Source organism: Sciurus vulgaris (genome assembly GCF_902686455.1).
Source record: "Sciurus vulgaris genome assembly, chromosome: 9".
Classification (NCBI taxonomy): Eukaryota; Metazoa; Chordata; class Mammalia; order Rodentia; family Sciuridae; genus Sciurus; species Sciurus vulgaris.
This window is the reverse complement of record NC_136469.1, coordinates 59,219,926-59,244,477: the sequence shown is the minus strand read 5'-3', so window position 1 is coordinate 59,244,477 and position 24,552 is coordinate 59,219,926. Positions and strand designations below refer to the sequence as shown.

General features: G+C 36.5%; 1 protein-coding gene across 1 annotated transcript in view; it reads right to left on the bottom strand.

The window, feature by feature from the left end:
- Positions 1 to 24,552, bottom strand: part of EMCN (endomucin) — a 163,404-nt gene that overhangs the window by 4,369 nt on the left and 134,483 nt on the right. The window contains exons 9-11 of the mRNA XM_079153853.1: positions 21,916 to 21,940; positions 20,180 to 20,241; positions 13,530 to 13,601 (exon numbers count right to left, since the gene is read on the bottom strand). Of these exons, the coding sequence (XP_079009979.1) occupies positions 13,567 to 13,601; positions 20,180 to 20,241; positions 21,916 to 21,940 (122 nt within the window). The 3' untranslated portion in view covers positions 13,530 to 13,566. The remainder of the gene's footprint in view (positions 1 to 13,529; positions 13,602 to 20,179; positions 20,242 to 21,915; positions 21,941 to 24,552) is intronic.

Sequence of the window (24,552 nt, the reverse complement as noted above, 5' to 3'; positions counted from 1 at the left end):
ATTTACTGTCCCCTCTCATGAGGGGATACAGTCACTATGTGCTATCATTAAGGGGATGCAGTCACTGTGACCTGTCACTGTATAACCTTCATGAGGATTGCAAGGAGTAAGTTCTTGTCAATTTGGTTAAAACTGAGCCATACCTATGTAGACGAGCTTCCAAGTGAAGCCACAGTTTACAGCACAGTTCACCCAGGTAGATGCCTGGATTTGTGTGAATAAGATAGTGCTCATAATTATTGTTATAAACATTTTATCAAAGATCAGCAATCTTTATAGAAACAAACTGGAATCTCATGAGCATGTATTTCACATTGACAGTATTTTTCAAGAAATGGATCTTGCTTCATTAATAACTTTTTTCATTAGTTGACAGTTTCAATTTCTCTGTACTAATATCAGTATTTTATTACTTTCACATTATAATTCCTTTAGGAGTCAGTATGCTGGCTTCAACACTGATGAAACAGGACTCATTGATCACTGGATTCTATACAAATTTTGAAAATTTGTGATTTCTGTAATAAATAAATGATTATTTAATGATAAATTTCATGATAGATTTCTTTAACACTAATGATAATACTTCATATATAAAGAATCACAATGACATAGGTGGAAAGGTCATTTTGTCCTTGTTTTATAGATGTGGAAGCTAGTGCAAAACACTATCAAGACACTCATTCAAGGTTTTAGAGCAGGATTGGAAAATATATCTTTACCCATGATGTTTTCCTTTTAGTGTCTGTTATTTCATTTTGAAAATGAAAGAAAAATAATTGAAAAACATGTTAAGACCCTCTGGGAGTTCACAAAGATGCTTTTAAATTATCAGGGTGCCATTTAGAAAATTACAGAAATACTGTGAATTGAATCTGGGAGAAAAATAGAAGGGGCTAACAGTCCCCACTGTCCAAGAGCCATGTGATGGCACCTTCCTACAAGCTGCTAGACTTCCAGTGGCTCAGCTCCTCACTGCTCTGAAAGTTCCTTTCTGTTCAGTCTAGCAGGTGTCCTGGAACAGCAGGGACATGAGACCTGTTGGTGAAGGAGTGGGCAGGTGGCAAAGGGTGCCCCCAGCACAGAATTGCCCATGGAGCATTCAGATTGCATTCCATTCAGTTGTGAAATTATTTTTCCCATTTAACTCTATATCCACCATGCTATTAAAAATTATCTTGACTACCTTTGATAGCTCTATAATGTCGACATAGCATAATTTATTTTATAATTTCTATGTCTTTGGACATTGATGCTATTTCTAATTATTTGCTATCAGTATTTGTGTATTAATCTTTACTTCATTTGAAACAATATCCTTATAAAAAAATTGCCCCCAAATGAAGTTACTAGGTGACAATTGTGAACCTTTGGGTTTCTGAGTGAACACTACCAACTGCTTTTCAAAAGATTAGTCCAATTTTCACTTTAAAGTGCAGAGTATATGAAATTATTTGTTTCAGAGTACAGTTTTTAAAAATTGGGGAGAGAAAAGCTGAAATAAATGCACAAGTTATTTACTTTTGTTCTCAATTCACATTTTTTTATTACTACTAGTGAAGCAACTCTTCCACAGTTTAATATTACCATTTCTATTGCCCTGTCTATGAATTGCTGTACATGGTTTTTCCTTATTTTTCTGTTATTTCCCAACTTGTATAAATTTCTTTGTATATTTAAGACATTAACCTTTTGTTTGCCACATATATCTTTCCAAATTTGTTTTCTGTGTTCTTTTGTTTTGCTTTGTTTTGGTGTTAGGGATTGAACCCAGGGGCACTTAACCAATGAGCCACATCCCCAGCCCTTCTTATTGTTGATTTTGAGAGTGTGTTTCCCTAAATTGGTTAGGGCCTTGCTAAGTTGCTAAAGCTGGCTTTAAACTTGTGATCCTCCTGCCTCAGCCTCCCGAGTCGCTGGGATAATAGGTGTGCACGCCCACACTGGGCAGTATTATGTTTTTTTTTATGGTAATTTTTTGTATTCAGAAGTCTTAGATCATGATACATTAGAATTCCTCTCGTTTTCACTGAATTTTTTTTTATTGTAAACAAATGGGATACATGTTGTTTCTCTATTTGTACATGGAGTCAAGGCATACCATTTGTGTAATCATAAATTTACATAGAAAAATGTTGTTTGATTCATTCTATTATTTTTTACCTTCCCCCTCTCCCCTCCCAACCCACTTTTCTCTCTATATAGTCCTTCCTTCCTCCATTCTTACCACCCTCCTTATCCCTAACCCTAACGCTAACCCCTCCCACCCCCCATTATATGTACTCATCCGCTTATCAGCGAGATCATTCGTCCTTCAGTTTTTTGAGATTGGCTTATCTCACTTTGCATAATATTCTCCAATTTCATCCATTTACCTGCAAATGCCATAATTTTATCATTCTTCATGGCAGAGTAATATTCCACTGTATATATATATGCCACAGTTTCTTTATCCATTCATCAACAGAAGGGCATCTAGGTTGGTTTCATAATCTGGCTATGGTGAATTGAGCAGCAGTGAACATTGATGTGGCTGTATCTCTGTAGTATGTTGATTTTAAGTCCTTTGGGTATAGGCCAAGGAGTGGGATAGCTGGGTCAAATGGTGGTTCCATTTCAAGCTTTCTGAGGAATCTCCATACTGCTTTCCAGAGTGGCTGCACTAATTTGCAACCCCACCAGCAATGTATGAGTGTACCTTTTTCCCCACATCCTCGCCAACACCTATTGTTGCTTGTGTTCTTGATAATAGCCAATCTAATTGGGGTGAGATGAAATCTTAGGGTAGTTTTGATTTGCATTTCTCTTATTACTAGAGATGTTGAACATTTTCTCATATATCTGTTGATTGCTTGTATATCTTCTTCTGTGAAATGTCTGTTCATTTCCTTAGCCCATTTGTGGATTGGATTATTTGTATTCTTGGTGTAGAGTTTTTTGAGTTCTTTATAGATTCGGGAAATTAGTGCTCTATCTGAAGTATGAGTGGCAAAGATATTCTACCACTCTGTAGGCTCTCTCTTCACATTACTGATAGTTTCCTTTGCTGAGAGAAAGCTTTTTAGTTTGAATCTATCCCAGTGGTTGATTCTCGCTTTTATTTCTTGTGCTATGGGAGTCCTGTTAAGGAAGTCTGATCCTAAGCCAACAAGTTGAAGGTTTGGGCCTACTTTTTCTTCTATAAGATGCAGGGTCTCTGGTCTGATTCCGAGGTCCTTGATCCTTGAGTTTTGTGCAGGGTGAGAGATAGGGATTTAGTTTCATTCTGTTGCATATGGATTTCCAGTTTTCCCAGCACCATGTGTTGAAGAGGCTATCTTTTCTCCATTGCATATTTTTGGCACCTTTGTCTAGTATGAGAAAATTGTATTTATTTGGGTTTGTGTCCGTGTCCTCTATTCTGTACCATTGATCTACCTGTCTATTTTGGTACCAATACCATGCCGTTTTTGTTACTATTGCTTTGTAGTAGAGTTGAAGATCTGGTATTGCGATACCCCCTGCTTCACTCTTTCTACTGAGGATTGCTTTAGCTATTCTGGGTTTCTTATTCTTCCAGATGAATTTCATAATTGCTTGCTCTATTTCTGTAAGGTACATCATTGGGATTTTAATTGGTATTGCATTGAATCTGTATAGCACTTTTGGTAGTATGGCCATTTTGACAATATTAATTCTGCCTATCCAAGAACATGGGAGATCTTTCCATCTTCTAAGGTTTTCTTTAATTTCTTTCTTTAGTGTTCTGTAGTTCTCATTGTAGAGGTGTTTCACCTCTTTTGTGAGATTGATTCCCAAGTATTTTTTTTTTTTGATGCTATTGTGAATGGGGTAGTTTTCCTAATTTCTCTTTCTGAAGATTCAACATTTATGTATAAGAATGCATTGGATTTATGAGCATTGATCTTGTAATGTGGCTATTTTACTGAATTCACTTATGAGTTCTAAGAGTTTTCTGGTGGAATTTCCAGGTTCTTCTAAATATATAATCATGTCATCAGCGAACAGGGATAGTTTGAGTTCTTCTTTTCCAATTCATATCCCTTTAATTTCTTTGGTTTGTCTAATTTCTCTGGCTAGAGTCTCAAGGACGATGTTGAATAGAAGTGGTGAAAGAGGGCATCCCTGGCTTGTTCCAGTTTTTAGGGGGAATGCTTTCAGTTTTTCACCATTTAGAATGATACTGGCACGGGCTTAGTGTAGATGACCTTTACAATGTTAAGGAATGTTCCCACTACCCCAATTTTTTCTAGTGTTTTGAGCATGAAGGGATGCTGTTTTTATCCAATGCTTTTTCTGCATCTATTGAAATAATCATGTGATTCTTAACGTTAAGTCTGTTGATATGGTGAATGACATTTATTGATTTCTGGATGTTGAACCAACCTTGCATCCCTGGGATAAAATCCACTTGATTGTGGTGCACTATCTTTTTAATATATCTTTGTATGCGATTTGCTGAAATTTTGTTGAGAATTTTCACATTGATGTTCATTAAGGATATTGATCTGAAATTTTCTTTCCTCGATGTGTGTCTGTCTGGTTTAGATATAAGGGTGATATTGGCTTCATAGAGTGAGTTTGGGAGAGTTCCCTCTCTTCTATTTGATAGAATACTTCGAGGAGTATTGGAATGAGCTCTTCTTAAAGGTTTTGTAGAACTTGTCTGAGAACCCATCTGGTCCTGGACTTTTCTTTGTTGGTAGGCTTTTGATGACCTCTTCTATTCCATTGCTTGAATTTGATTTATTTAAGTTGTGTATGTCCCCCTGATTCAGTTTAGGTAATTCATACATCTCTAGAAACTTGTTGATTTCTTCAAGGTTTTCTGTTTTGTTGGAGTATAGATTTTCAAAATAGCTTCTAATTATGTTTTGTATTTCACTCGTGTCTGTTGTGATATTTCCTTGTTCATTCCGAATTTTAGTAATTTGAGTTTTCTCCCTCTTTCTCTTTGTTAGTGTGGCTAAGGGTTTATCAATTTTGTTTATTTTTTCAAAGAACCAACTATTTATTTTGTTAATTTTTCCGATTGTTTCTTTTGTTTCAATTTCTTTGATTTCGGCTCTGATTTTAACTATTTCCTGTCTTCTACTACTTTTGGTGTTGCTCTGTTCTTTTTCTAGGGCTTTGAGCTGTAGTGTTACGTCGTTTATTTGTTGATTTCTACTTCTTTTGTTGAATGCGCCCCATGAAATAAATCTTCCTCTAAGTACTGCTTTCATAGTGTCCCAGAGATTTTGATATGATGTGTCTTTGTTCTCATTTACTTCTAAGAATTTTTTTATTTTCCTCCTGATGTCTTCTGTTATCCATTCATCATATAATAGTGTATTATTTAATCTCCAAGTATTGGAGCAGTTTCTGTTTTTTATTCTGTCATTTATTTCTAATTTCAATCCATTATAGTCTGATAGAGTACAAGGTAGTATCTCTATCTTCTTGTATTTGTTAACATTGTCTTTGTGGCATAGAATATGGTCTGTTTTAGAGAAGGATCCATGTGCTGCTGAGAAGAAAGTGTATTCGTTCTTTGTTGCATGGTATATTCTATATCTGTCGGTTAAGTCTAAATTGTTGATTGTGTTATTGAGATCTATGGTTTCTTTATTCAATTTTTTTTGGAAGATCTATCCAGTGGTGAGAGAGGTGTGTTAATATCGCCTAGTGTTATTGTGTTGTGGTCTATTTGATTTCTGGAATTGAGAAGGATTTGTTTGATGTACATGGATGAGCCAATATTCGGGTCATAGATATTTATGATTGTTATGTCTTGCTGATTTATGCTTCCCTTAAGCAGTATGTAATGTCCTTCTTTATCCCTTCTGACTAGTTTTGGCTTGAAGTCCACATTATCTGAAATGAGGATGGATACTCCAGCTTTTTGCTGTGTCCATGTGCATGGTATATTTTTTCCTATCCTTTCACCTTTAGTCTATGGGTATCTCTTTCTATGAGATGAATCTCTTGCAGACAGCATATTGTTGGATTTTTCTTTTTAATCCAATCTGCCAGTCTATGTCTTTTGATTGATGAGTTCAGGCCATTATCATTCATGGTTATTATTGTGATATGATTTGTATTCCCAGTCATTTGACTCATTTTTGTTTTTTGACATGATTTGGTTTCTCCTTCATTTGGCTATTCCTTTAGGCTAGTTCCTCCCGTTGCTGATTTGCATTGTTATTTTTCATCTCTTCCTCATGGAATATTTTGCTGAGAATGTTCTGCAATGCTGGCTTTCTTTTTGTAAATTCCTTTAGCTTTTGTTTATCATGGAAGGATCTTATTTCATTGTCAAATCTGAAAGTAAGTTTTGCTGGGTATAGATTCTTTGTTGGCAGTCGTTTTCTTTCAGGGCTTGGTAAATGTTGTTCCAGGCCCTTCTAGCTTTTAGGGTCTGGATTGAAAAATCTGCTGATATTCTTATTGGTTTCCCCTGAATGTAATTTGATTCTTTTCTCTCGGCCTTTAAAATTCTGTCTTTATTCTGTGTGTTAAGTATTTTCATAATAATGTGCCTTGGTGTGGGTCTGTTGTAATTTTGTATATTTGGAGTCCTATAAGCCTCTTGTACTTGGTTTTCCATTTAATTCTTCAGATTGGGAAATTTTCTGATATTATTTCATTGGATAGATTGTTCATTCCTTTGGTTTGTTTCTCTAAGCCTTCCTCAATCCCAATAATTCTTAAATTTGGCCTTTTCATGATATCCCATAATTCTTGTAGATTCTGTTCATGATTTCTTACCATCTTTTCTGTTTGGTCAACTTTGTTTTCAAAATTAAATCTTTTGTCTTCAGTGTCTGAGGTTCTGTCTTCCAGGTGTTCTATCCTATTGGTTATGCTTTCTATGGAGTTTTTAACTTGGTTTATTGTTTCCTTCATTTCCAGGATTTCTGGTTTTGTTTTGTTTTGTTTTTCAGTATGTCTAACTGTTTATTGAAGTGATCTCTTGCTTCCCGTATTTGGTCTGTTAACTGTTGATTGGTGCAATCATTTAATCCTGCAGTTGCTGTTTCATCTCCTCCTTCAATGCCCTCATTTGCTCTTTCATTTCCTCGTTTGCTTCCCTGATTGTTTTAATTATGTACATTCTGAACTCCCTTTCTGACATTTCTTCTGCTGTGCTGTCATTAGGTTTTGTTGATATAGTATCTAGGTTTATTTGGGACATTTTCTTCCCTTGTTTTCTCATATTGGTCAGATATCAGTGGGACTCTGAATTATTGCAGATTTTCTCTATTGACTTATAGTGTCCCTGTAGATTTCCAGTGTATCACCTCCCAGCCTTCAGTAGCCTGAAGTGTTGGAGGAACTTGATAATGCAGTGCTTCCGAAGAAATCTGCCCCTAGCCCGCTACTGGTTCCACGGCTTGGGGCTGGCTCTGTGCGGAAAGGCTCTCACTGGGCGGCCTGCTCCGAGAATCTGGCGTGTGGGAGGAGCCCACTGTGGGAGTGAGAAGGGCTGCCTGGGGAAGACTCTAGCTGCCCTGCCCTAGTCTGATAAGCAGCCCCTATCAGTGCCTGCCTCCCAGGCCGAGCTTCACCCTGTGGGGGAGACTCACCCCGTGGCTCTATTTTAGTCCAACTCTCTCAATGCCTCCCCTTCTTGAATCCTGGGTTCTGGAGCAACTGGAGATGCAGTCACCCTCTATTCTGCCATCTTGGATCGCCCCATGGAAAGAGCCTGCAGCCAGAGGGGGCAGGGCCGCCTGGAGTAGTCTCTGGCTGCCCTGTTCTGGTCCCTGAAGCTGCCTGTGGGCTGGAGCTCACTGTACTGGCTCCTGGGCTTGGAGCTAGTTCTGTGCAGAAAGCTTCACTGAATTTTATTATTTTATGTTTTTAAAAATTTTTAGTCAATCAGACTCAATAAATCATACTTAATTTTTTTTGTTCTCTTTCACTTTTTATGTTTAGTTCTTTGTAACATTTTTTCCCACAAGTAGAGATTATTAACTAATGTCACCACCACACACTGACAGTTAACATGTTTGTTCAGACCACTTACTGGCACCAATAAGGAAGGAGTGTACTTTGGTCCACATTTATATTTAGAAACTCTAGTCTTAGCAGAAGTTTTATGTAGCAGCAAATGGTATCTTTTAGCTATGTCCTCCTTGCCACTCCTTCTCATAATAGAATTCATCTCAGAGAAAGATAAAACATTTTTCCTGTAGATGAACACTAATAGGGATAGAAATGCATATAGTAACTATATTTTGTATCTTTGATTTGAAGGGCCTTCAAAACTTATCACAAGGTATTTTGGCACAACTTGCTCTTTCAAGGGTGTTACCAGCTATTTTGAGGGTGGAAACACTTTTGTTCTCATAACTGGTACCAAAGTGAATTATAGAGCGTAAGTATACATTAAAACAATTATTTTCTTATTCTGAACAAAATTATGGTCTCTGAATATAGCAATAAATTTGCAGTGAAAGATAATGTTTTCTGGAAGCCCTATAAACCTTCCTATTGAGAAAAAAGTAGCAGAGATTTTAGGACAAATTTGAATTGATGAGTCAGCAGCAATCATGTTTATGTAGATTTAACTTTTTTCTCTAATTGTTTTCTTCTTGTGCAAAATTTCATGCTCCCAGTGGATAATGATTTGCAGAATTCAAGGACCATAGCTCATAAAGATTTTGGAATTCCTATCTGCCCTGCCAAATCATATGAAATAAAATCTTCCGCATAAAATAACTGATCAATATATGAAGCAAAAAGCATTAAATATATCTAAAATCTTGTTTTGAAATGGAAATTTTTAACATAGGTGAGTATTTCTATATTATTGTTTGCTGTTGAATATATATTCAAAGATTTCTTAACTTCCATCCCTAAATATTCTAGGCCTGATGAATATATTCTTAATTATTTTCAATCTCTGATTATGTTTTCTAGCTGACAACCTAGAAAGTAATTACTTACTTGTAATTAAGTTCCCACTATAGTAATAGAAGTATGTATTGAAGAAAAAGTAAGGCAAATAGTAGAATTTACTGTACAGAACATGGTTATGTCATTCCAAGATGACACAGAGGAGCAACAAAAGTTATACACCTTTTGATTTTGCAAATCAAAAGACATGAAATTAGAAGCCAGGAATATTTTATTAGTGTACTATATTTATACATAATGGGTTCATTTTGACATAAGAATATGTGTATTGAATATGGCTTGCTCTATTTCAGTCTCTGGTACTTCTTTCCTTCCTCTCCTTAGTCCCTTTACTCTCCTTCCTCTATTCTACTGGTCGTCCTTTTACTTATTCATAGCTTTTTAAGTTATATGCATACATAAGGTCAAATCCACAGTAGTATATCCATATATATATATATATATATATATGGCATAATTTGGTCAATTTCATTTTATAGTTTCTCACTTTTTTCATCTCTCCTCCTTCCCCCTCAATCCCTTCCTCCATTCCATTGATCTCCCTTCTATTTTCATGGAATAACCCCCCGTTATTTCCCTTCTTATTTTGCTGTAGTTTGTGCCTATGAGAGAAAACATCTGACCCTTGACTTTCTGAGTCTGACTTATTTCAGTTAGCATGATGTTCTCCAGGTCCATCCATTTACCAGAAATGCCATAATTTCATTCTTCATTGTATATATGTACCACATTTTCTTTATCTGTTCATCTGTTAACAGATACCTGTTGGTTTCATAACTTGGTTATGTGAATTGTGCTGCCATAAATATTGATGCGGTCATATCACTATGGCATGCTGATTTTAATTGTTTTGGATAAATATTGTTGTGGTTTAGCTATGAAGTTTACCCAAAAACTCATGTGTGAGACAATGAGGAAAGTTTAGAGGTGAAATCGTTGGGTTATGCAAGTCTTAACCTAATCAACACATTAATTGCCCATAGGGATTAACTGGGTGGTAACTATAGGCAGGTAGGGTGTGGCTGGAGGAGGTGGGTCATTGGAGCCTTTGGGGCTTATATTTTGTCCATGGTGAGGGGAGCATATTCATATATTCATTCTTTCTCTCTCTCTCTGCTTCCTGGTGTGATGTCCTAAGCAGCTTTCCTCTGCCACACATTTCTACCATGATTTTATGCCAAACCTCAGGCCCCAAGGAATGAAGTCAGCCATCTTTGGACTAAGATCTCTGAAACTGTGAGCTCCAAATGAATGTTTTCTCCTCTAAAATTGCTGTTGGCAAGTCCTTTGGTCACAGCAGCAAACAAGTTGACTAAAACAAATACCAAGGAGTTAGATAGCTGAGTCATATGGTGGTTCCATTCCTAGTCTTTTCAGTAATCTCTATAGTGCTTTCCAAAGTGGTGGTATAAATTTGCAGTCTACCAATGTATGAGAGTACCTTTCCCCCAATATATTTGCTAGCATTTATTTTTGTGCATTTTCTTGATGATTGCCATTCTAACTGGAGTAAGGTGAAATCCCAATGTAGTTTTAATCTGCATTCTTCTGATTGCTAGGTATGTTGAAATTTTTTTCATATATTTGTTGGTTATTTTTGGTTCTTCTTTTGAGAAATGTCTATTTAGTTCTTTTGACCATTTATTGATTTGTGTGTGTGTATGTGTTAAGTTTTTTGAGTTCTTTGTATATTATGGATATTTATCCCCTACTGAAGTAATAGCTGGAAAATTTTCTCCCATTCTGTAGGCTCTCTCTTCATGCTCTTGTTTCCTTTGCTGTAAAGAAGCTTTTTAATTTGATGGCTTCCTACTTACTGATTCTTGTGTGTGTGTGTGTGTGTTTAAAATTTAGCTTTTATAGAATTAGAGCCTGTGCCAATAGGTTGGAGTACTGAGTCTATATTTTCTTTTAGCACTTGCAAAGCTTCTGGTTTAATTCCTAGGTCTTTGATCAACTTTGGATTTATTTTTGTGCAGTGTGAAAGATAAGATCTAGTTTCATTCTTTTACATGTGGATGTATGGGTTCCCCAGCACCATTTGTTAAAAAGATTATCTATTTTCTAACATGTTTTTGGCATCTTTATCAAGTACCATATGACTATCTATGTGAGTTCGTCTCTGTATCTTCCATTCTATTCCATTGTTCTTCATGTCTGTTTTGATGAAAACAATGTATTTTATTACTATAGGTCTCTAGTATAACGTGAGATTATTGAGATGTCTCAGCATCACTCTTATTGCTTAGTATTGTTTTGACTATTCTGGGTCTTTTACTCTCTCAAATGAATTTTAGAGCATTTTTCTCTGGTTCTGTGAAGAATGTCATTGATATTTTAATGGGGATTGCATTGAATCTGTATAGCACTTTTGGTGGTGTGATCATTTTGATAATATTAGTTCTTCCTATCCAAAAACATGGGATGTCATTCCATCTTCTAAGGTCATCTTTACTTCTTTATTTAGTGTTACATAGTTTTCATTGTAGGGGTCTTTCGCCTCCTTGCTTAGAATTATTCCCAAGTTTTTGTTTGTTTTTGTTTGAAGTTATTATGAATGGGGTAGTTTTCATGATTTCTTTCTCAACAGATTCATTATTGGAGTATAGGAAAGCTATTGATACACGTATGTTCATCTTATATTATGCTACTTTGCTAAATTTGTATCAGGTCTAGAAGTCTTCTGGTGGAGTTTTTTGGGTCTTCTAGATATGGGATCATGTTATCAGGAATCAGGGATAATCTGACTTTCTTTCCTATTGGTATTCCTTTAATTTTTCTTTTCTTGCCTGATTATTCTGGGCTAGAGTTTCAAAAACTATATTGAATAGGAGTAGTGAGAGTGGATGTTCTTGTTTTGTCCCTGATTTTAGAGGAAATGCTTTCAGTTTTTAGGAATATTTTTTAAAGTACAAAAAAATGGAAATGAATGGGACTGGGACAATAATTCCTTTTGTTAAATTTTTTTTTGGGTCAACTCTATGCCTTGGCTTCTGTATACATTTTCCTTCTTTTTCTTTTCCAGCTTAACAGAGGACAGTTTGTTTGCCTTCAAGATAGACAATTAATTTCTACACTTTGAGTATTGATAATCAAGAAGGCATCCCTTCACTAGTCACAGGATTGTGAAGAAATCATAGCTGGTCTGCAAGGACATTTCCCTTATATGAGTGAGGGCCAGCCCACGAGTTTCAATACCTGGCTTCTCAAAATTGGCACCTGGACATGTCCATTATAAAAGAATCAATAAGAACTCTCAGATTCCTCTCATTCTAATCTACATCTAATTGCTGGTTATAGAGGGACGAAATTCCAATAGTGATGTGTGCATTTGGATGGCAATCTCTATCTCTATATTCTGCTGTTCTCAGCCAACCATGGAAGGCACCTATTTTTAAACAGCAATTGCTAAGTGTCTGTAATAACACCATATTAGTAGGTGGGTAGTCTAATAGGCAGTGGACACATCAATGATATTCTTCACTCCACACACTTTACCCAGAGTGACTAGTATTGTGGTCAGGCCAGATATGGGCATGTATGTAGTGGTTCTTTTGATTTTGTGTATTGTTTATTCCAAAGGATATATTCTTCTTTAGGTTCTATAAAGCATCAAACATTAATTGTGACACCATGTAATCATTGCTTCTTTTAAAAATTAAATTATCATCAGAAGAAAATCTCCTGACCTGCTTCTAGGAAAATTTAAGACAATCCCATATTGAGCAATTCCAGAGCAGACCTGAAATTGACCTGAGCTGTTTTATTAAAACAGGAAAAGTATCTTCATTGCACTGGATCCCAGTCAAGGCATGCAGCATACTAAGTAACAACGTTGCATGTAACCACAGTTTTGAAAGAGTTCTGTTGTTCATTGATTAACAATTATTATAGTGAGATTGATCATTTGCATCTGGTTTAGTTGAAACATTAGGAGGATTCTGTCATTCAGCTGGTTATAAAGCAAAAATATGCCCAATGTGTCTGCATGATCAGCTGGGTATAAGAATCCTCAACTCAGGCTGTGTTTTTGGTCACCTTGTTCAAAGTGTTTTGTGTGCAAATTCATAATTTGTGGATTGAGAGAGAAAGTGCAGGTTGGTACAGTCCCTAGAGAGGGAAGAGATCTGGACTTCTACCCAGCTTCTGTGCATCCCTGATTCTGAGCCAGCCTATGACTGTGATGCATATCTTTAACACAGCTTCTATTCTGAATCCTTTTCCTGCAATAAACTGCAAATTTTCAAACATTGTCATTTGGGTCCTGTGGGTCATCTTTAAGCTATAGAACCTTGTATAACTGCTACTCTTTGGGTCTATTTACTGACTAAGGTAGGCTCAGACTGCATTTATAAGGAAATATTATCAACAGGCAGGAACAATGAATTGTGTTTTTCCATAGATAGGTAGGTAAATTGGAAAAATCTTCTACAACTATCAAGACATTCATTTTTCTGGCAACTTTTCTTAGAGTTTGTTTTGAAACAAATAGACAATGATGATTTCACTGACACAAACCATTAACTTTTCAGGTTTTAAAAGTCTTTGAAAATAATCCAAGGTACAACAGGGTTACGATAACAGATATTAATGAGTAACACAGTGAATGGAATTAGGAAACTTACATATTTATTGCCCAGGCGTAGGGGGATTTATCAGCTGTCAGTTCTTGGTTTTTCCTTGTGCAGAGTGCTCACCTAAAAATGGAAGATAGGTTTTGATCTATGTGCTCCAAGAGTGATAAAGATGAAAATAGAGTTTCTTGGCTTGTTTTCTTGTTTTGTTTTGTTTTTTCAAGGAAAGTTCAATTCTCCTGCAAGTTTACCATTAGAGCCACAATTTGCCTCTTGGAATTGCCTGGAAATTATTCACCAAGATTTATGAGCTTTCTTTGACCATCATCCATTTTCACCCTAAAGGAGTAGTTCTAACTAACTTGCTGGGAAGGGAAGTGTCAATTGGGAGATCATAACAACAGAGACACCCTGGGGGAATGTCTCATTGATTTTTGCTTATTGTATGAGCTGGTTTTGCCTGAGCAAACCCATGTCATACATCCAAAGTGCCATTTTATCAGGAAGAAATTCTAGGGTCCTTCTGTTTAAATAATTCACTGAAGAGTTTTGAGAAAATGAATTTATAGGCTAGCACTAACACATTGGTGACATATAGGAGAGTAGAGGCAACCTTACTCAAAATTGCAATGATATTCTACCATCTACCAGTGATAAATATATTAACCCAGGATGATGGGAAGCTGAGAAACCCCAAACATGTTTTTTATATACCACTGAATTTGTGACTAATGTATTTCACATTGTCCATATCCTTCAGGCAGAATCAAGTAATGATGTCAGCTACACTCCATAGAAGGAATATAGGTGAATATCTCCAAATTTTATGATAAATTTCTTCATTTTGCTCCAGTTTTTATCTGATAGTGGTTAAGAAAATGTCTTCTGGAGATTTTGTGGATACTGGTCACATGCGTGGTCATGGCAGTAATAAATAGTGCCAGAGACTTATGAGGAGAACAAATTGGGCGTTATGCTCTGAGAGAGGCTAGTGCAGTGTTAATGCCCTCACAGCCCCCCTTCACAACCTTTTGCTAACTATTATTAGTTTGTAAAAGGTACAGTACCTGCTAGAAACCATGGCTATGAAGTACAAGCATGAAATGTAAACAAAATGAGCTTTCATGTAACCTCCACTATCTGCCAGAAGTCACGTGAATCAATTCACGTGAAAATTATTACAGTTCTTAATATCTCCCTTCAAGTTCTAATCAGGAGTAGACAATGTGAAAAAGCTTCAATAACAGTATGATTTCAATAGCAGTTACAATACCAATGCATTGGTACAGCAGGTGAAACACACTGGAGAACAAATAGTTGAAAAGAAAAATAACCAAATGCCAACAGTGGTTGTATCAAGGATCACTTAAGATTCTTTTGTATTCTCTTTGCTTCTATTTTCAATTATGTATAATGTGGTTAAATATTAAGTGGTAGTTTAAAACACAAAAAAATATCGTATGTCAGTAAAACATGTTAATTTGCAAAATTAGGAAGAAAAGACCTTGAAAACTGGGACAGTTAAGGAAGTTTTGAATTCTGGAGCTGGAGTCAGTGAAGAGTTAAAAAGATGGAAGATGAATCTTCATATGGCTTTACACATCTGTGAATGCTTTACCCATTTTCAACTTTTTTGTTCATTTCTTGTTATAATAGACATTTTTAAAAATAAATAAGCAAAAAAGTTAAAAAGTGTGTTCAATGGGTAATTACCATAATATGCTAATTGGCATTAGTGTGATGGTGATACATTGATAGTGTGTGGTTACCATAATGGCCAGGATGGGAGGGGAGAATCCCAAAGGGGAGCAAGGGACTGTCTCCTCATTCCTGCAAAAGGGCTAGGAGTCAATGAAGAAAGAGGGTGAATGAAGTTTGGAGAACATACATTACTAAGTAGTTCAAAAACTGAACTAGAGAGAGTGAGCACATCATGGGGGACCTTGTCAATGTGCTAAGGGCTTTAACTTACTCTCAGGTAATAAGAATTTGTCAGAGCTTTCTAAGCAGAGGAATATTATAATGCATTCCAATCTGCATTTCCTTGCTCCACTTGGTTCAAAATAAAGTAATGTTTTGAAACTAAGTTTATAACAGTGGTCTATTTTATGCTTTGGATATAGCCCTTGCTGCTAGGCCCTCATGACTTATTTTTTAAAAGGAACATGTTTCTTTCTCTTTCTTTCTCTCTTTTCTTCTCTAATATCTCCCCTTCCCTAATCTCTGGGGAAAGAGGATTATTTTTATTCCCCATCCTAGGCAGAATTATCTGTCCTTGAGCCACACCCACTGAGACGGTGACAAAGGGCAAGTGGTCAGTTTAGATGATAGATGATAACATTGGTAAGATGGGAGCTAATTCGAAGAAAAGGAAATAAAATGCTAACACCTCCTGAGCACTTCCCCCTCCTCTCTAATTGTTATCAAAGTTACCTACACCTCCAGGGACTTACTCCTCCCAGTGCAAGAAGTTGCTAATGAGTACCCCCTGGGCTGTTCTTTTCCTGCCTTTTGGTCATGTAGGCAAGATAAGAGGAGGAGGGGCATGAGAAGAAAGGAAACCTAAAATCTATAAAGGGGCAAGAGACACCTGTAAGATATGAAAAATGACAAGCCCCAAACTAGTGTGGCTCACGAAGAGTGAGTGAAGAAGTCTACACATTGATAACATTGATCCTTTCCCAATACATTCTTTCCCAGTAACAGGACAATCCCTAGGAAGGAAGCAAACATCATCCAATGACAAGACACTCCCTGGGAAGGAGATATCCAGCAAGCCTAGAATGGCAGTCTCTGGGAGGAAACCAAAGCATTGATCCTTCTCAAATATATCCTTTCCCAGTGACAGTACAATGGGACCCTGAAGGGAAAGAGATAAGCACTGGATGCTGACCCTAGTCGCCCCCATTCTTCCCCAAATGAAAACATTGCCCAGTAAAAACAAATTTCGAATTCCCACAAGCCTGTTTCCTGAGTGCCCAAACCAACATGCTCTGTCAATAATTAAGTCACCTCTCTGTGTAACATATATAAACACAGATTTCTCCTTTTGACCAGTGGCTCATTTTCTATCAGGAAAGTGGGTCCACCAGATGCATCTCTTCACTGCTGAATAAAGGCGGTGCTGACCTGTGAAGTTTGCACCCATTTTGGTTTTCTTGTGCTAACACTCCCTCCCACAGATACTAGCTCTGGGTTCCTTTCTCTTCTCCAGAGAAGTTCGTTTCTTTTCTATCCCTTAAATAAAACTTGCTTTCTACCCTTGCCTCAGTGTTTCATGGGTGTCTAATCTTTAACATTGGGGAAACAAGGACCCTGTCCTGATTTTCAAGACCACAGGAACAAAAAGTAATTCAGACTTGGGGATGGCCCCAGAAGATCTAAGAAATGACTATCTCCCCAAGTGAATTATAACTCAGGACAGAGAACACATGGAATGTAGCCTTTGCATCACCTCTTAGAAAACCTCCTGTTCCCCTTGATGGGGAGAATCAAAGTTTCTGGGACAGGAGTCCCCTGTGCTTTTCCTTTACTAGCAAAGCAACAAAACTTCTTTGTCCTTTTTCCCCAAACCGTGACCTCATTATTGGATTGGCATAGGGGACAAGGACCTAGTTTTTAATAACAAATTCAATGATTGTGTTTTCTTTCTTTTGTGTAGTTATGTATTCTCTGATTAGTTCAAGCACTTTTCTTGATAATTCTTAAAGCCTCACATATTAAAAGTGAAATAATGTATATTAACTCTCTGAGATGTGGCATGAGAATCATGTTTAAAATGCATCATGTCACACATTTATTTTGAAATCAACCATGGTGATGTTTAACTTGGCAACATTTCTCACTAAAGCCAAGTGGAATCATATGTGTTCCCATAATGGATCCCTTGATCTGCCACATTTAGTGCCCAGATTCTTCTGAAAGCATGTTCTTATTATTCTTGTAGGTTATTCTGACTTTCATAGTTAAGAAAACTCTGAATTTCAACATGTATAGGCTACATTTTCAGTAGAAAATGCTGCTTGAAAGAGAATATATTTAAAGGAAGCAGAAAGTATGACTTCTAGTTAGACTAGAAGTTGTTGTTCATGGAGGCTTCTAGAAACCCAGAAAATTTAGCATCCACTAGCATTTTCCCTGAGAGTGGGTTGCAGCAGAGGTCGGTTTCCTTGGAAATATTGTTTTTTGGCCTCTAAAATGACACAGTTCACGTTGAGGTAAAGTCCAGAGTTTCTATATTGAATAAATGAGGGTTCCAAAGAATTATTATGGCCACTGAAGTTCACATTTCAAAGAGCTACCCACTTATGCACATTAACACTTTATTTCTTAGACCTTGAAACAAATATTATAAATTATAATAATTGTAATCTACAAAGCTGCTCCCCCTGACCTTTCCGGTGCAGCCATTTTCCCTGCCTCCCAACTACTGTCAATCTGTGAACATCCTAGCTAGCTATTGGTTCATCAGTCAGCTTGCAAGTATCCTTCTCTGTTATTGGTCCCCTGTTAGCTCTGTGGAATTCAACTGCTTTACTGTAGCTACCTCGCCATCTTTCCTCATCTTTCTCTCTCTCCTCCTCACTTTCTCTATCCTCCTGGCTTTCACACTCTTTCTTGCATGCGCCCTTTCTCGTTCCCTTTCTTTTCCTCTCATTTTCTCTCTTACCCTGCAGAGAGACACTCTGCTTAATAAACTCCCTTATGTGATTTCCCGTGTCCAGTGTGGTTTCCATGGGATCCCTTACAATAATCATCAATTCTGATTGATTCCAGATTAGATATTTATTCATCAAATTATTTTCTGTATTTTAAAAAGATGTTTATGTAGGTGATAGCAGAAAAATTGGGCTAACCTCATGAACTTAAACCAAGTCATTTCAGAATTTTTGTTCCATTTCTATTTTAGAAAAAATGTCATTATTGGGCTGAGATAAGTAAAAATTATTTTAATAAGTAACTTCTGTTAAGTGTGGTGAGCATAATTTTATCAAGAAAACATGTGAAAAGGTTTTGAAAAACAGTGTAAAGAGATTTACCTGGGAATGTTTAAAGATCTTTAAGTCTTGGTAGTGATAAGTTGTAATAAAAATTATGATAGTCCAAGGACCTTTTAGAGATCATTGTGTTCTAAGTCATCAATTCTGGGCGATTGAAATCTGCTCTGAATCACTAATTTCAGTTTTGACCTCTTACCAGCTATTTCCTATGGTAATTAATTGGATTGATCTTTGAGAGTTTATTTTGTTGAAGGCAGTATGATACCTAAATTGTACTTGTTTAAAAGAACTAAAGAATGCATCTTATTATTTCCATGTTGATACTTTCTCCTTAGACCTGTAACCTGACTACATTTTTAGGAAGAAAAGGAAGTTCAGAGGGTCAAGGGTCAACTTAACTATCTCACCAGGACCTGTTCCATGAAAAGCTGCATGGACTATGAAAGTGGGAGCTAACTTATGTAGCATTGTCTCTGGGCCTTAAAGAAAGGTGAGAGTGACTTCCAACTATTCTGTTGGATAAATTTTACTCCTTTGCACCATTACATGGGACTACTCCTGAGAGAGAGAATAGGAAAGAGATAAAGGAAATGTGAGTATCAAAGAGTAGAATAGATACAGCAATGAAAAAGGTCTCTCTTAAAAGAAAATGGCTCTCTTGAGGGGTTGGGCATATCTGTGGAAGCTCCGGGGCTCTGGCTTTTTAAGTCCTCTGTTTGCCTGGTGTCCTTTGTTCTGGTTTGAATGCCCTGCGTGAAATTGGAACTACATTCAGACTTTGCTATCTTGCTCTTGATTTGGGACAATACTGTTAGCTTTTTGTTTTACCAAATTGTTTTTAACTACAAGAAATATTTACAATGCAGTTTACCATTCTGTAACTCTCACTTAATATAACATGTATTCTGTAACTATTTGTTAGAGATAAAATTTGAAGGACTAAATATGGTAAATGTATTAATATAACTTGATGTTTAAGTTAGAGCTACATGGATTATTTTGTAAGACTTATAAAACTGCTTTTACTTTATCTGTTTTGTGCTTTCAGTTTTTTAATATCTGGTCTACTCAAAACAAAAAGAAATTTGTGCTTTTTTATTTTTAAGAGTTAACTAGCACCTCATTTTTTAATTGTTCTCGGTAAAAATTTAACACATGAATCTTATCTATATTTTGAAAGACTGCTGTATTTCAAATCAAATATATGTAACTAAGAAATTACAAAAGGAAGCTGATTTTTATCAATGAGAAATTGTGCTTTGTCTTTATTTGGAAGCTCAATTAAAATTATATATAATGATATGGAATATGATTTACATTTTAATTGATTAATTTATGTTGTTTCCAATTGACTACAGGCAGCCATTACCAAAAATAAAACAACAGTTATAATAACAAAACTACTAGTAAACTTAATATTCCTTTTACTATTCCTGTAGAACAGGAAGTATGTCCAGTCACCACCCATTCAATAGATGGCCATTTATAAAAAGCAAGCTCTAATGTCCAGATAGTCTCAACAATCTTATGAAAATGATATTTCTAGGGCATATCTTTCCTTCCTACAAGAAATTTATATTTATTGAGAGTTATTAATTGACTATTTCTAAAGAAGTTATGTTCTTTGTTTCACATGAACAAAATTCAAAGTTATAGTTAGATTTCAAAATAACCATTTTTTTCATCTGACTGGGAACTTACCAGACTCATTAGAAATTGTCTTAACAGTGAGCAGCTTCACACTTTCTTTATCAGACTGAGGTCTATTTGAAATAGAAAACACTAAGTTAGTACCACAGTCATGAGCATTGTATATCTACGCAAGGAAGTAAATGTGACACATACAAGAGGAAGAAAAGACACGCACATTGATACCTCATTATGCAGTTCTACAGCAAAACTGTTTTTTCACATACAAATACTCATGCACTCTTTTTAGTACTGTCCAGTTCTGGGCTCAAGCTGGTAAATCCCCATCACTCTGTTACAGTGGTGCTTATCACCTCAATTACACCTCAATATGGATGACATGGAGCACTCTCACATTGCACATGTTTCCAGTTCTGAATATGAGAGGAAAGACACAGAATGCAGAAATGTTTCCAAACCTTTTGGACTGATGCTGAATTTGGGGGATGTTCCTTGTCATGAGGTCCTGAGATACTGCAGTATAGCCTGAACTGCCTATTTCAACCAAGAGTTCCCACTTATTGCTCCCCAGATTCCAAGAAGTTTCAAACCTTAGTTCCTTCTCCAGACAGCTGAAGAAGCTCCACTTTTAATTCAGATGGGTAAGGGACCAAGGGATATTATTTGCAGTGTACACACCCGATGAAACATAAAACCACTTACATAAATGCAGGCTACAGATGCAGGTCAACAAAGAAAACCACAGAATTTGTTTTCAACATGATAACAATTCATAGTGTCTCTTTGTAGCACCTGGGTTGTTAACAGTTGCCTGGATTGCTGACAATGGCTTTGTTTGCTCCATTAATGGAGCCAAAGTAGAATAATCATCTACTGCTGAGGGGAAGTCACTCTAAGATGGCTCAAGGTGTAATCACAATTTGTCCCTAACTGGGATAAAGAGGCAGAGAACTTCCCTGGGAAAACTATTTTAAAACTCTATGTATGTTTTCTATGCTTCATTCCCTCATGGTAATATTCATTCTTCTCTTTTTTTGTCTTTTTTTATTTCTCCTTTGTCCACTTTATCCATACTTAAGAACAATCTTCTTTTTTAGTTTTTGGATTTTCTCTGTTCAATAGAGCTCTGACAAATACTTAAATCCTGTACTTGATATATGGTGCTCTATTTTTTGTTTTTTAAAGAAAATAACACAAAAAATGTAAGTGAAAGAATGGACATTTTTTTAAGCTGTCTTTTTTATCTCAACTCCCTAAGGTTTCCCTCCCAGTAATGGGAACAAAGCCCTTAAAGCTGTTCCAGGAAACAGCCCCAAACAGAGAGTAAAAGAGTAAATTGAGCCTGATAGCCAGATAGTGCTCAAACAGTAGGATTACCAGAAACTATTGACCAGAATCTACACCCTGTTGTAAAACATTGTGAAACATGTTGTCAGCAAACCCAGACCCCCTTTGAAATTTCCTGGCAGCTTTGTTCCCCCTTTTCCCCCTTTCATGTGTGACCCCTCCCGATGTGTGGTTTCTGCCTTTATAAACCTACAAGATTTTCTGCTAGGGACTCGACTCCTGGAGTTGGGTCCCAGCGCGCTGGAATAAACACCTCTTGCGGTTTGCATCAAGTGACGCCTCCTGCGGTTGATTGGGGTTGCCGTCCATCCATGGGACAGAGTTGGGGTTTCCTTTTTGGGGGCCTTACATAAGTAGAGGATCAGGCATTTTCCTTAAGCAAATGGTAGGATCAGAGCTTCTAAGGAAAAAAAAAAATATAGTAATGTGGCCTTACTTACTGATCATTCCCATTTTCCGGTGTGCCTAGGAGAGGAGACAGGTGTTATTAGAGTTGCAAGGAGCTTGGCTACCAGAAGCCTCAGACCCCTAGCTTTTTGCTCAAACTCTCTTTCTGAAGCCAGTTTTTAATTTCTTTTGTTGCTTGAGTATGGTTTATACTCATTCTGACACTCCTGGGGTTGACCTAATTAGATTCACTACAGTAAACTTAGTTCTGGACTAATTTTGATATTATAGTTTCACATTACTTTGAGAAATACTGTCCATTTTTGTACATCCCACTCTAGACAATTCTGTTCATTGTGCTATATTTGAGAAACTTCTCCTCAATTACCTTTTTATACCAGAGAATTGAATTTTCTACTTTCCTTTATATACTGCTCATTCCTGGGACACAAATCACTATATTCATGGTGCGATACAATATAGGTATTGTTTCTAATTGCATCTTAGCACCACTCATTTAATCTTTCTAAAGTGCCCAGCAAAATGTCATCAGGATTACTAACAGCAATGGATTTTTTGCACACTCTGCCAAGCTGCTTCATTAGTGTCTGGGAGGAAACACCTTGGGTTCAGAGCGAGAATTCAGAATGAGCCCTTCTGCATAAGGACGCCCCTTTCTGGAGTAGGTGTTGGTCAACACTTGCATTGGGCTATTTAATATGACTATTTAAATCTTCTTTGTCATGCTCCTGATCGTATTTCTTTCTACTTACCTCCTGTCTCTTGGACTTCCTTTTAGATCTAATTCAGTTCTTATCATTGGGATATGCTTTTTTAATATAATGATGTCCATTTCGACCATTGTGTCTTTACAAAGACTTTAACTTCCTTTAACATTTTGTCTACGACACCTAATCATAATTCTTAATCCCTGCCATCTAATCTGTGGCGCTGTATGCTCCTCACCAGTGCCATCTAACCTGCTCTTCTTTCCATCAGAAAGGCTCTAACAGCATTTTTAAACCCCTGTGTCATAGACAATATCACCTGTGATCTCATAGCCCATTTCAAAATGAGTTGATGATTTTTGTATGCCTATTCTAATATTTTTTTCTTGGAGAACTGTAATGATGGGTTCACTGACAGATAGATGCACGTCAACTGTTTCTGCATATCCACCTGCTTACTTGGGTTAAAGCTTAGCCACTGTCAACATTATCCAGATAAATTTAATTTCAAGCTGAAATCTCTGATTCATGTTGTCTTCCAGAGAGTGGAGTAGTTTACTTTTCTGAACTTAATGAAGTCTCACCCACATACTTGAAAAGCGATTAACTGCGGGTGTTTAATGGTGCTAATTTAATGATAACAATGCTGTAAATTCTGTTTGGAAAACAAAGTTAACAGTAACCAAACAGACTTGGCTAATTTTATAATTGCCAAACTTCGTTTCAGAGAAATCATATGTCTTCAGAATATCTCTTCATAATGGTGAGAATTTTATATATCTACAGAGTTCTCTTTAATAGAAAACTTCCACTTTTCAAATACATATTTTGAAATTGTCCTATTCAAACAATTTTTTAATATAGGATATTTTTACCAAAGGAGTTAGCATACTAATTTTTACCTATCTCATATGAGTTACACCCACAACCTTCAAATTCAGGCAGATTTATTATAAAAATGGGTATTGGTGGTTAAAAAACTTAGAAAAATTAAGTTTATTTATAAAAATGCTATCTCCTCTCTGAAAACTGTAAGAAAACATATTTCAAGCATTATTAAGTTTATGCACTCACTCCCAAATGACAAGACATTGATTTGTTTTCTTATTTTTCACCAAGAATTGAAATGAACATTGCAGTCTTGAATCTTGGTCTCCTAACTTTCCTGTGCTTTCATGTTCATGCACCAACAGCCTGTGAGACACACACTTGGTGGCTGGCCTGTACGGCATTCATTAGTGTCCTGGGGGCACACTGTCCACGAAGTGAACAAAGAATAGTGCAGCTTATATACTTTATAAAAACTAGTGCTTTTTTACATTTTAATAGTTCCTGGGACTTGGATAGAATTTTGTTCGTGAAACATTTTGAATCAAGGTGGGGAAAGGCAAGATTCTATTTTACTGGACATTCAAAAATTTAACTCGAAAGCATGTAATAAGGGTCTTATATACTATAGTGCAATGTGGACAATGTGGTTTCTGACTTAGAGGGATTGTCTGACTCTCAGGAGAGGAGGAATGTAAGAAAGTAACTATGCCATTATATGATGATTGATATCATCAACATTGTAGAACTAAAATTAAAGGGACAATTCATTCTATGGTGGTATGCTATAAAATACAAGTAACTTTACATTTGAACTGGACACTATAGGACAAATTGGAGCTAGATCATAAAAGAGAAGAGGTAGGTGGACATTCCAGTACAAGGGATAGTGTGGATGTGGCATAGATGCATAACACTGCATATCATCAGAGGAAGAGTCTGGAATGGGAAGATTGATGGAGTTAGGGTGACGTAGGGGACAGCTGAGCCTTGGGAGCCAGTGGGAAGTTAGCAGATGTTGAAGAAAAGAAAAAAAAAAAAAAAGAGAGAGAGAGAACCAAAGTCCTTGGAACAGAAAAATAATGGAATAAAAATGGAAAGAAATATAAATTCAGTAAGAATTTAGTTGAAAAT